At 33.9% G+C, this 12,109-nt stretch overlaps 2 protein-coding genes across 2 annotated transcripts; both read left to right on the top strand.

Annotated features, from left to right (window-relative positions):
* Nucleotides 1–4,141: 4,141 nt before the first annotated feature.
* LOC104767205 (putative polyol transporter 3) lies at nt 4,142–6,633 on the top strand. The gene is made up of 3 exons (XM_087500444.1): nt 4,142–4,392; nt 4,637–4,961; nt 5,075–6,633. The coding sequence occupies exons 2-3, from the start codon at nt 4,844–4,846 to the stop codon at nt 6,475–6,477; spliced, it is 1,521 nt and encodes a 506-aa protein (XP_087356570.1). The 5' UTR covers nt 4,142–4,392; nt 4,637–4,843; the 3' UTR covers nt 6,478–6,633.
* A 2,098-nt stretch (nt 6,634–8,731) lies between these two features.
* On the top strand, nt 8,732–11,730 carry LOC104768215 (uncharacterized). The gene is made up of 14 exons (XM_087503176.1): nt 8,732–8,850; nt 8,925–9,109; nt 9,209–9,288; nt 9,424–9,646; nt 9,747–9,808; nt 9,893–9,943; nt 10,042–10,100; nt 10,193–10,289; nt 10,370–10,444; nt 10,520–10,618; nt 10,712–10,837; nt 10,925–11,017; nt 11,113–11,190; nt 11,665–11,730. The coding sequence occupies exons 1-14, from the start codon at nt 8,732–8,734 to the stop codon at nt 11,728–11,730; spliced, it is 1,413 nt and encodes a 470-aa protein (XP_087359302.1).
* The last annotated feature ends 379 nt before the right edge of the window (nt 11,731–12,109 follow it).

Here is a 12,109-nt window from a genome sequence, read left to right as displayed (position 1 = left end):
TCACTATCAAACCAGCTCCTACTCGAATTTTTCTTCTTCTTCCTGCGTCCATGTTCTCCGGCTGATGGAATCCTTTTTGTTGGTTTTCTTCCTCTTTTTGTGATATAAAAATTAGGAAGAACAATCTTAGCATGTACATCGTCACGGACCATCCACATAGACATGATAGGAACTGGATATATCGTCCTCGAATACCCCAATGCCCACTGCTCCATCCAATGGTGTGCCTCTCCTTTTTCTCCTCATTGTACTTGTATCTGACCTCAAGCACGTATGCGTCTTGACATTAAGTGAACAACGTACAGTTCCTCGACTTTGCTCATCCCCCTGATTTATTTCAACATCATTCACGACTTCCACATGCAAAACTTGGAATTGATCTAGATTCATTTCCAAATAACACATCAGATCATCATCATCACGTATGTGTATCGGTCTCTTAGGATGCACTGATTCGGGAACGTAACTCAATTTTAGCTCAGTCATAGTTTCATCAACCTTTGCCTTTCTGCATATTTTCTGAACCAATGCAGAATAACTGACCTCTTCAATAGATGTCTCCATTCTAAGAGATTGATGAACTTTTTCTCTTGAAATCCATCTTAGTTCATTTTCCCTTGTTGCATAATATCCCCCGTAATCAAAAACGATGATTATCCGACGATTATTATTCATTGTGCCTGAAATAAAATAAAAAAACTCACATTGGAACCTCTGTCGTGTAAATAGTATTACCAAGTTGTACCAAACTTGTGCTAGTTGTACCCGTCTAAGTTGTACCAAACTATTACCAGTTGTATCAAATACTAGCTAGCGATTGTACCCGTATCAGTTATACCTAGTCTACCAGTTGTACTACATCGACTCCACAAAATCACTATTTATTTCGGAATATTTTTACGATTCAGTTCGAATGAAGTGTTAGAATCCACTTAGTATGCGACCCATTTCGACACTAATACAAATGAGAATAAATTGAATGAGCATTCAAGGTATATACCCTAATTGCTTTAGGATGAACCTCAACAACACAAGAACCCTAATTGCATTGGTAAATAAATGTAAGAATATCACCTGAATCTTTTTCTTTGCTTTGTTGTTTGCTTCAATCCCAATCTTTTGCTTTCGTTTGGAATCAAATCGATTTCTATGGACTCGATTTGTATCGATTGGAAGGAGGAGAGGAGCAACAGTGGGGGAGCGAGGACGAAATCGGGAGAGAGAGAGAGGAGAGAGAGGGGAGAGAGAAGGAACCCGATTGGTGGAGAAAAATTGATGGGGTCCACATATTTTTATTTTTAAAATTTTTTGATTTATTAAATAAAAATGGGTTAGGTTAAGGGTAAAAATGAGATATGTTGGTCAACCTTTGTCAAAGGGTATTTAGATCACAAAAATGTATTGATGAATAAACTTTTGATTGCAAGGGTATTCTAGAGTTTGGTCCCATCAATGGGAGACCAACGCTATGCTGATGGCCTTCAGCTTTGGTTCTCTACTCGCCCACCTCTTCGGAGATAATTTCTATAGGTTTTTAAAAAAAATTTATGAGCCTCTTTCAAACCTCTCTCAAACCTACTGAAGCATTCATTGTACAAAAGGTTTTTTGGTTGAATAAAATTTTACATTCAATTAAAAAAAAAGAAATAACCTAATTCTTAACCATGACACCACAATAGCTTTTTCTCTATAGAGTATCACAAGTAGTGGTAATCATGTTAAGTACATGTATATAAGTCACTATGAATTCAATTGTTACGTAAGGTTTAATATATATATATATATATATATATATATATATAGTGTCGCTAATAATATATTATTTATATATTAGACATTATAGCTGATTAAGGTTGAACTTTAACATATATGGAGAACTGATAACTATTTAACTTAATATTGGTTAGAAAAATATTAATACATAATTCTTTATTAATATATTTTTTATAGGATTTGAATTTTATGCTATTAAAACTATTTTAAATTTATTGAATATTTTATGGATTTATAAATAACTAATAAAGTAAATAAGTGTTTATATAATTGACGTGAACATAATTGGAAGTGTGCCTCTGGTCTTACGTTTGTCCTTCAAGTAGAAAATCTAAAAACTTATATAATGTTGTATTCTCTCGGAAAAAAAAATTACAAAAACTTGTCCATTTTTATTCAAGAACTTGATCATTACTCTCGTAATATTAGGTGAAAAACATAGTATTCTCATGTGCATCATAGAGTAACTTATGCATTATTGTGCGCGTGATTTTCATTTTCGATTTTCGTTATGTTCTAATAGTTCAATTAAAAATTACTATAGTTTTGGAGCTAGATAAAAAGAGATACTTTAATTAATTATAATTTAGAAATTTATCAAAATGGAAATGTGTTCACATGGTTCAAATAAAGAATGATGTGGTTTTATTTTTGGTGAAACTTTTGAATAAAGTAAAGATAAATAAGACCTGTCCATATGATGATGATCTAACCTACCCAAGTTATCAATTGTATCGGAAAGTTCCCAAACTTATCTTTCTGGCTGTGTCGGCCAAATGTATCCTAACTAACTAATACACACAATATCACTTTCAATTTCTCTTCCTCTTCTTCCAGAAGATTTTTACTTTAATCATCATTGACCTAAATGATTGATCTGTCTTGTTAATTTGTCAAACGATCAATCAGCATCGGACTAAAATATATGTCAAGGTTCGGATTAATCTGTTTACTGATCGCTTCTACCTTTTAAACCTAAGTTCTGTGCGTTGAACGTATATAATTTCTTACCCAACAAATTCATTTAATCTCTCGATTTTGATTTTTGATAGCGACTATATATGCCTTTCCACTAAACAGTAAAAAAGGTATGCAATTTGCCTACTTGTTTGAGTTAAGTTTTTCACATTATAGTATGATCTTTTAGAAATCAGATCAAATTAAACTATGTTTTTGTCACGCACGTACATATCTTTCTTTTTTTTTTTTCAGCTCACCAGATATAACTTGCAAGGAATCAAATCAAAAGTTTACTTTTTACATGGGGTTTGTCACGTTTAAGCATTTATAGAATTGATGTATAGTTGTATACAAATCCCCAATATTAGGTTTTTTCCTATTATATATGATTATCCATATTTACATTCTGTTTATATTTTTTTAAATGATCATATTAATTGTGTAAATTATTATTTTCAGCAGATTTAGACATCTAAAAAATACATTAATTACTTTAGGCCTCTTTTATTTTCATCTTATTTTGTATATTTAATTTTTATACTATATCACTTGATTTGTAGACTTGTCTAAAATATAAAAAATAGAATTATGAAATAAGTTATTGTCTTTCTAGAGTACATGAGATTTCATGGTAACGATTTTCCATGACGTGCTCTAGGAATATTTCACCAAACAAGTTTAATCTTAGACCTCGATAAGAAAAGAAAAAAACCAAATGAATAACAAAAAACTGCACCGTATACATTTAGTTCACCAAATTATACAAATGTGGAAAAGAATCTTTAAAGCTTACGCCACTATTGAACATAGATCAGGAAAATGCCGAAAGTGAATAAGATAGCGACTTTTATATCGTATTAGAAATATTTTTGATCTTATCGTATTAAATTTGATGACCTACAATTTAGAAATGGTGGATATAATCTTATCGTAGCAAATGTAACAATAATGAATGAATTCACATATACGACCTACGATTTTTATTTTACATGCACTCACTGGTCGAGAACAACTTAATACCTAATTAACTTGCAAAACTATAATAACCTGTTTTACAAGTAACATCAGAGCCGTGCCAAGGTATTTTGATGTTATAGGCAAAAAATGGTTTGATATATCAATAATAAATAGCAAATATTATTATTATTATATATATTAGTGTTTAAATATTTATAATAAATATATAAAATTTTAAGTAGAAGTTTACAGTTCCATAAACAAAAGCAATTATCAACGAATAAGAAAAAAGTATGAAATATAAAAATTGGGTTGATCATATAATATAGTTATAGTTAAACTGATATACAAAATGTTTTATCTAATATATAAAAATAATTAAGAAAGTTGGATGAAGATGAACAAAGAAATACCGAATAATATATACGTTATGAGTGGGGATATGTCTTGTACATACTTAGGAATTTCCTACATTACACATAATACTATTTATTTTGTATTAGTCTCTCTAACTTAACTAATTCAATATAATATTAATACATATATGCTGGTGGCTGGTGCACTGATAACCATTATCTACATATGTAGCTTCCTAAAGTTGTTAAAAAATATGTGATGCCGTAGGCGAGAGTTTCTCATTTCACAGCGTAGGCACAGCTCTAAGTAGCATATTAGCATCTCCAAAAAACCTGCATTTAATCGGTAAGATATATTATTCTCTAATTATCGAATATTCGAAGCACATACGCTATTTTCAAATCCTTTACCTATGTTTCCACTTCATTTTAACTTGTTGTGAATGATTTGAATTCTAAATTCGCTTAGCAAAAAAAAAAAAAAAAATGATTTGAATTCTTTTCAATTTTTTTTGTTGGATATACTTCCCATGTATCATACATCAAAATCTTAAGGCAAATTCGTAAATCACATGTTATATATTTTCCAGAAAACTAATTCTCGTACCAGAATGCGTGGGCACCCACGAACACTGTGGATTGTGGAACAGTGAAGTTTCTGATCGTCATTTCCCACTATAGAGATCCAAGTGGTGGACCGTCGACATATTTATTTATGTGTATATATACTATGAAAGACATGTAAGCGATATAATAAGCTATTCTTAATACCCAACACCAACAAAAAAAAACTCACCATGGTTCATGCTGATGGTCATACTTCTCCCGGGTCGGATCCAAACCCAAATCATATGAACAAATTTGCTTGCGGCTGTGCCATTGTTGCTTCCATCATTTCCATCATCTTTGGATATGGTATAAACGTTTTTTTACATATCATATAATATAATCATTTAATGGAATAAAATTTATGATTTTATTATATAAATGAATTTTTTTCACTAATTATTTTTGTGTTTTGTCCTTAGATACGGGAGTTATGAGCGGAGCTCAGATATTTATAAGAGAGGATCTAAAAATAAACGACACCCAAATCGAAGTCTTGGCCGGAATCTTGAATCTCTGTGCTCTCGTCGGATCACTAACGGCGGGAAAAACTTCTGACGTCATCGGTCGACGTTACACGATTGCTCTCTCCGCCGTGATATTCTTAGTGGGCTCGGTTCTTATGGGTTACAGCCCAAACTACGCTGTTTTGATGGTCGGAAGATGTATAGCCGGAGTTGGTGTAGGGTTTGCTCTCATGATAGCTCCGGTTTACTCTGCCGAGATATCCTCTGCTTCACACCGAGGCTTTCTCACTTCTTTACCCGAGCTTTGTATTAGTCTCGGGATTTTACTTGGCTATGTCTCGAACTACTGTTTTGGGAAACTGACTTTGAAGCTCGGATGGAGATTGATGCTTGGGATCGCAGCTTTCCCTTCTTTGATATTGGCTTTTGGGATTACGAAAATGCCCGAGTCTCCGAGGTGGCTTGTGATGCAAGGTAGGTTAGAAGAGGCAGAGAAAATAATGGTTTTGGTATCCAACACCCAAGAAGAAGCCGAAGAACGGTTCAGGGATATACTAATCGCGGCGGAAATAGAGGAAGAGACAGCGGTGAAAGCAGTTGGCGGCGGGGTTACGAAGAATCACGGGAAAAGTACTGTGTGGAGGGAGTTGGTAATAAAACCGCGACCTGCCGTGCGTTTGATATTGATCGCGGCCGTGGGAATACACTTTTTCGAGCATGCCACGGGGATCGAGGCCGTCGTGTTGTACAGTCCGAGGATTTTCAAGAAAGCCGGAGTAGTTTCGAAAGACAAGCTCTTACTAGCCACGGTCGGTGTAGGTGTAACTAAGGCAATTTTCATAATAATAGCTACTTTCTTGCTAGACAAGGTAGGTCGGAGAAAGCTTCTGTTGACAAGCACGGGTGGGATGGTCTTCGCACTGACCAGTTTAGCGGTTAGTCTCACGATGGTTCCGCGGTTTGGGCGGTTAGCGTGGGCATTGAGTTTAAGCATCGTGTCTACATATGCATTTGTAGCGTTTTTCTCCATCGGGGTTGGGCCTATCACGTGGGTGTACAGCTCCGAGATATTCCCGTTGAGACTTAGGGCTCAGGGAGCGAGTATAGGCGTTGCGGTTAATAGGATCATGAATGCGACGGTCTCAATGAGTTTTCTATCGATGACGAAGGCGATCACGACAGGCGGCGTGTTCTTCGTGTTTGCCGGAATAGCGGTGGCGGCATGGTGGTTCTTCTTTTTTATGTTGCCGGAGACGAAAGGAGTGCCATTGGAGGAGATGGAGAAGCTTTTTGGTGGTGGGGGTCCTCGTGGTGATCGCGATGGACTAGAGATTCAAACTAAGAGAGTCAATAATTAGGTTAGATTTATTACAGATACGTAGCTATATTATAGAATAATTTGGCATATTTGTTTTTGTAGTCCAACGTGATTTGGCATATCTATTATAATATGTGTTTTTGTAAGGATGATACCGATAATCATTGAATACAAATATTTCATATTATTCCCGAAATTTAGAATGCAATTTGTTTATTATTGTAGCATGAGAAATTTGTAACAGTATTACCAGTGAAGTGACATATGACAAAAAAAACAAAATGAAGTGATATGTTTGAAACTGTAAGAACAAAATAGGAACAGATACAATTCATAACCACTTTGTACATATACCAAGTGACCAGAGATAGGGAGAGCCTTGAGAGACAAAGGGAAACTTGGAAAGACAAAATCTAGCATTGTTTTTTATCGAACTACATATATACATGTGCTACCTCAAGTTATAACAAGTGTGTTTAAGAAGATGTTAAGGGAAGAAGAAGGGGAGGGATGGCAGACGGTTCAAAGGAGGAGAATAAAAGTCGATGGTGGGAAGATTTACCATTTTTCTACAAAATCATTTTGTAAAAAATTGTCCCGTATACAAAGCTATCTAATTCCCCCATGCTACTCCTAAGTATGCCTTCATTACATGGTTGGTGGCAAAAAAAAACAGAATAGCAACAGGGAAGGGATGATACTATGGAACTCAAATGTCAACACAAGTTGTGTGTTCTGCAAACCCTCAATGGAGACAAGAGAGCATTTATTTTTTCAATGTTCTTTTTCACAGCAGGTTTGGGCTAGTGAAAGGACTGTTGTTAAACTAACTCACGGGTAACTGGAAAGAGGTTATGGCTTTACTTGTGGGTAATGAACTGGATAAAACACAAAAGTTTTTTTTGGGGTACACTTTTCAAAACACTATACATTCTCTTTGGCGAGAATGAAATGATAGACGCCATGGGGATGCATCGTCAACATTGGAAAAGCTGGTAAAATTGATCGACAAGAATATTTGTAACCGCATGAGCACTCTTGGAGGAGGAAAGAGACTCTCGCATTCAAATTTGGTTTGTAGCCAGATTTTATTCAAGCTGATTTATTTTCAAGTTTAGAAACAGTTTAAAAACAGTCTTGCATTAACAATGTAACAAAGTTTTTTTTTTTTAGAATATAATTTTACATTAGATTAAAAAAAAATTGTCCCGTATGAATCTTAATTTATATTAATAGGAATTTTGTCAAAAAAATGTTTTTTTTTGTAGTAGAATTCATAGAAAAAATCGTAGGAAAATGGAAGAGTGTTTTTAACTATTTTAACAAAAGGTTTCCTAGATTGAACTTAATATTAAGTAAAATTAATCAATTTCTTTTAATTAGATTAATTTCAAAATTATATTTAAAATTATAAATTATTTATTTATTATTAATCCGAATAATATATATATATATATAATCAATTTGTTTTAGGAATTTGTTACATTAAATTAAATAATAAAAAAACAATCTCAAGCTTTTACTACTCCTTGGCTTAATAATAAATTTACCACTTATAGTTAATAATAAAAAAAATAATATTTTAAGTAGATTTAATATATTAAGTTATACTTTATAATAAGTTGTAGGAAAAATTAAAAATTTTGAATAATTTCGAAAGTTTTAAATGTTATTCGAAAAATGTTATAATTTTATTGTAAACAATTATTTTTTTACTTTTAAAACTGCTAATATTTTGTATGGATAAAATAATATAAATTTATCATGCAATAAAAAACAAGTACCCACTTACTTGGTACTATATAGTCTATCATTTTTGTCAATGTGATTCATGGAACCCTTTGTAACAATCACTACAATGATCCTCAAGATATGAATTTTGAATCTATCTCTTCTTACTCTTCTCAACAAAAATATGTTTAGTGAAATCGTTAACCTTTAATAGTATTGGACTCTAAAAATATTAAAATAGTAGATAGTATAAAATAGAACCCGATTATTTAGTGGATATAAATAAAAAGAAAGCCCATCTCAACAGCTACATGAGCCCTAAACCCTAGGGTTTCTGTCGTTTTCGTATTTGTGGAGCTGAAGGCTCATACTGTATTAATCTAAGCTTGTTTCTTTTATAACTTAAAACGAGAGATCGAAGCAGAAAGAACGTTTTGTTTCTCTTCTTCGGTCGCTAACAGTCATAGCTGTAAGTTTTGCTCTTCCAAGTTCCAACAAGACAGAGACGACGACATTAGCTAATTCATGCTTTGTTAATCTCTCTTCCGATTTGATTTTGCAGAATGATAACTTCACTTTCATGGATACCAAAAGGGGCATCAAAGGCCATGCCCTATGCGGCTGAACCTCCTTCTAAGGAGGAAATCAAAGAGCTTATCCATAATGGCACTTACAAGAAAAGGTGACAGTTCTTCCTTTTTCTCTGGTCTTTATAAGGAGAGAGTCATTCATTGATTACATTTACATTGGATACAGTCTCATTGACATGGATATGGACGATGAAATACAGAATTGTGAAGTTTCACATGCCAAAGCTGCAAAATCGCTTGGAAAACCATGTTCCATAAGCAAGGGTGCTTCTTCTTCTTCAACAGATCCTGATAACGTAGTCAACTTCTTGAAAGAACTCGACATGGATAACTATTATGAAGAGGATGATGGTATATATATGTCAGCTCTTTCTTTTTCCTATACATAGTTTCATTCTTGTATTGCATATGTTAATATACAGTTTTCCTTTATTCTTGTGTTGGACTCAGAAATTGAACTGTTTAGCTCTGGACAAGGAGACCTTTATTATCCAAGCAATGAGATGGATCCATACCTAAAGAATACTGAGGTTAGTCATATTGAAACTACCTTGAGGATACTCTCAACAATAAACCTCTGGTTATTTTGCAACCTTAGTAAATACTAATTAACAAACATTTTAACCATCTAAGTCCTCTGCTTTTATCATGTTGGTGTACCTTAGGATAATTATGACTCAGAGGATCTCGATGATATGACAATTAGGCCAACTGATTCACTGATCATCTGTGCCACTACTAAACATAGCGTCAACTATCTCGAGGTCTATGTATACGAGGAAACCGCTAATGGCACTCATAACTTATATCTTCGTAATGACATAATTATACCCGAGGTTCCATTGTGCACAGCATGGCTTGATTGTCCTCTCAAAGGAGAGGAAAAATGTTAGTGTGTGTATCCAAGCAGCTCTATTTTTTGTTTTTATTTTGCTATGGGTGATTTTTCATTTTTTATTTTTCTCAAGTTTTGCTTTGGCGTTGGCAGGGAACTTTGTAGCTATCGGGTCTATGAAGTACTCCTTTATAGAGATATGGGATCTTGATCATGTCTGTAATTTAAACTGGCTTTTAATGATGCTTTACGTTTGTTTTATGATCTATCATTAGGTTATGATTATATACTGCTTTCAGGTGGATGATGAGCTGCTACCTTGTGTACAACTGGGACGAATAGCTGGACAGGTGTGACAAACCAGCTTTTGAAAATTATTTTAGCTATCATCTATTATTCTAAAATGTGTCATGTTGTAACTTTGTTACTTGTCTTTCTCTCACTCTAGACATCAGAAGATTGCCACTCTGAATCAGTGATTGATCTTGCTTGGAACAAGGAGTTTAGGTATACATATTTAAGCTCTTTGGTGGTTCCATGATTGAAAATTACTATAAAGATTTGCTCTTATTATTGACTTTTAACTGAAACAACAATAGGAATATAGTTGCTAGTGCCAGTTCCGAAAAAAAAGTTAAGGTTTGGGATGTGGTTACAGGGGAATGCAAGCTCACTATGGAGCATCACATGAATGAGGTAGGTGAAAACTGTTTCCATGATCTGTCAAGCATATGTGGCATTCTCATGGTTTATTGTGTGTGTTGGTTGACTAACAGGTTCAGGCGGTTGCATGGAACCATTATGCTCCAGAAGTACTCCTCAGTGGATCCCGTGATTGCACAGTTGTATTGGTGACTATTTTGTTCCATCCATTATCATTATGCTGATCAGATTTTTTTTAATATCTATATGTATATATGTTATAGAAAGATGGAAGGGACCCTTCGCACTCAGGTTTGAAATGGTCTACCAAGGGCGAAGTCGAAAGCTTGGCCTGGGATCCTCACAGTGAACACTCCTTTGTGGTGCATGAATCTTTCTTTTTTCTTCTGATAGGCATGTGAATATCTGAGGTAACTAATGTGACTCATTATCTTTTCTTTCTTATTCCATGTTAGGCGAGCCTCCAAGATGGAACTGTGAAAGGCTTTGATATACGTGCTTCTAATTTATCACCAAGTTTCATTCTCCATGCTCATGATGCTGAAGTCCCCTCCATATCATACAACATACATGCGCCCAATGTACATACATGTCCCTCATTCTCTCTTGTGTCTTAGCATATTAATTCATAGTATTGTGTTTTAGATTTATGTCTCCGAGATGTGCAGCTTTTGGCTACAGGATCTGAGGATGGAAGTGTGAAACTTTGGGATCTTTCAAACAATCAACCATTATTGATCGCTACACACATGCCAACTGTGGTACGAGCCATTAATAAGTTTTTTTCTTTCTTTCTCCCACTTGTTTCTCTTTGGTTTCTTTGTTTTCACCCAGTCTAAACGTTGACATCAAACAGGGAAAAGTGTTCTCGGTCTCATTCTCTGCCGACTGCCCCTTCTTACTCGCTATTGGTGGCTCAGAGGGGAAGCTAAATGTGAGTAGAGATTTTGATGATACAAGATATAACAAATTAAGGGGCTGTTATTGGAGAAGTGATTTCTAAATCCATATAGAATTGTAAATTCTAGAAATCAAAACACATGAATTTTGAAATAACATGTTTTATCCTTGGATTTGAATCATTCTATTTTACATTTTCAAATCCATTCAAATCCATTTAAAACATAATGTGAATTTTGAAATCCAAAAACAAATCATTAAATGAATAACATAGGATTTTAACAAGTATTTGTAAATCATAAAACCAATAACACATCATTTTGATAAGTATTTTAAAATCAATGATTGAATAACACATAATTTTTGTCTGGATTTTCAAATCCATTAAAATCATAGAACCAATACCCCCTCTAATGTTCTTATATTAGGAAACTAATGAATATATGTGCAGGTGTGGGATACACCCTCTAATGTTCTTATATTAGGAAACTAATGAATATATGTGCAGGTTTGGGATACACTGTCAGACTCAGACTCTGGTGTGTCCCAAAGATATGGGACAACCCCACCATGATGCACGCAAGAGGATTCTTGTTTCTTGAAGCATATATATAAAGTTTCATGAAATATTATACAGAAGAAAGAAAACTTAGTGGAATATTTTGACTTCAATATGAAGATACTTTTCGAATGCAGAACTAATATAGTTGCGTACGCCAGAAAAAAAAAAAATATATGATTACAATGACAAGATTATATACATAACCTCTTTACATAACTTTTTTTGGTTCCATAAAATCTTAAATAATCTTTTTGGCAAGTCTCTTTAAGTATCTTACATAACTCTGTATACTATCTCCAATCTACTCTATAAATATCTTTTTACTGCTTTCCTCTAAAGAAGGCGCAAGCCTTATGACCAAAAGAAGATGGGTGAGATAGGGATTTACATT

Source organism: Camelina sativa, chromosome 19, assembly GCF_030686135.1.
Source record: "Camelina sativa cultivar CO46 ecotype springtype chromosome 19, ASM3068613v1".
Classification (NCBI taxonomy): Eukaryota; Viridiplantae; Streptophyta; class Magnoliopsida; order Brassicales; family Brassicaceae; genus Camelina; species Camelina sativa.
The sequence above is the reverse complement of the archived record's forward strand: the minus strand, read 5'-3'. Positions and strand labels throughout refer to the sequence as shown.

Coding starts and splice junctions, on each gene's coding strand:
- LOC104767205 (XM_087500444.1), top strand. CDS start 4,844: ATGGTTCATGCTGATGGTCATACTTCTCCCGGGTCGGATCCAAACCCA. Junction 4,962..5,074: donor TTCCATCATCTTTGGATATG/GTATAAACGTTT, acceptor TTTTGTCCTTAG/ATACGGGAGTTATGAGCGGA.
- LOC104768215 (XM_087503176.1), top strand. CDS start 8,732: ATGATAACTTCACTTTCATGGATACCAAAAGGGGCATCAAAGGCCATG. Junction 9,289..9,423: donor CATACCTAAAGAATACTGAG/GTTAGTCATATT, acceptor GGTGTACCTTAG/GATAATTATGACTCAGAGGA. Junction 9,944..10,041: donor TGGGACGAATAGCTGGACAG/GTGTGACAAACC, acceptor CTCTCACTCTAG/ACATCAGAAGATTGCCACTC.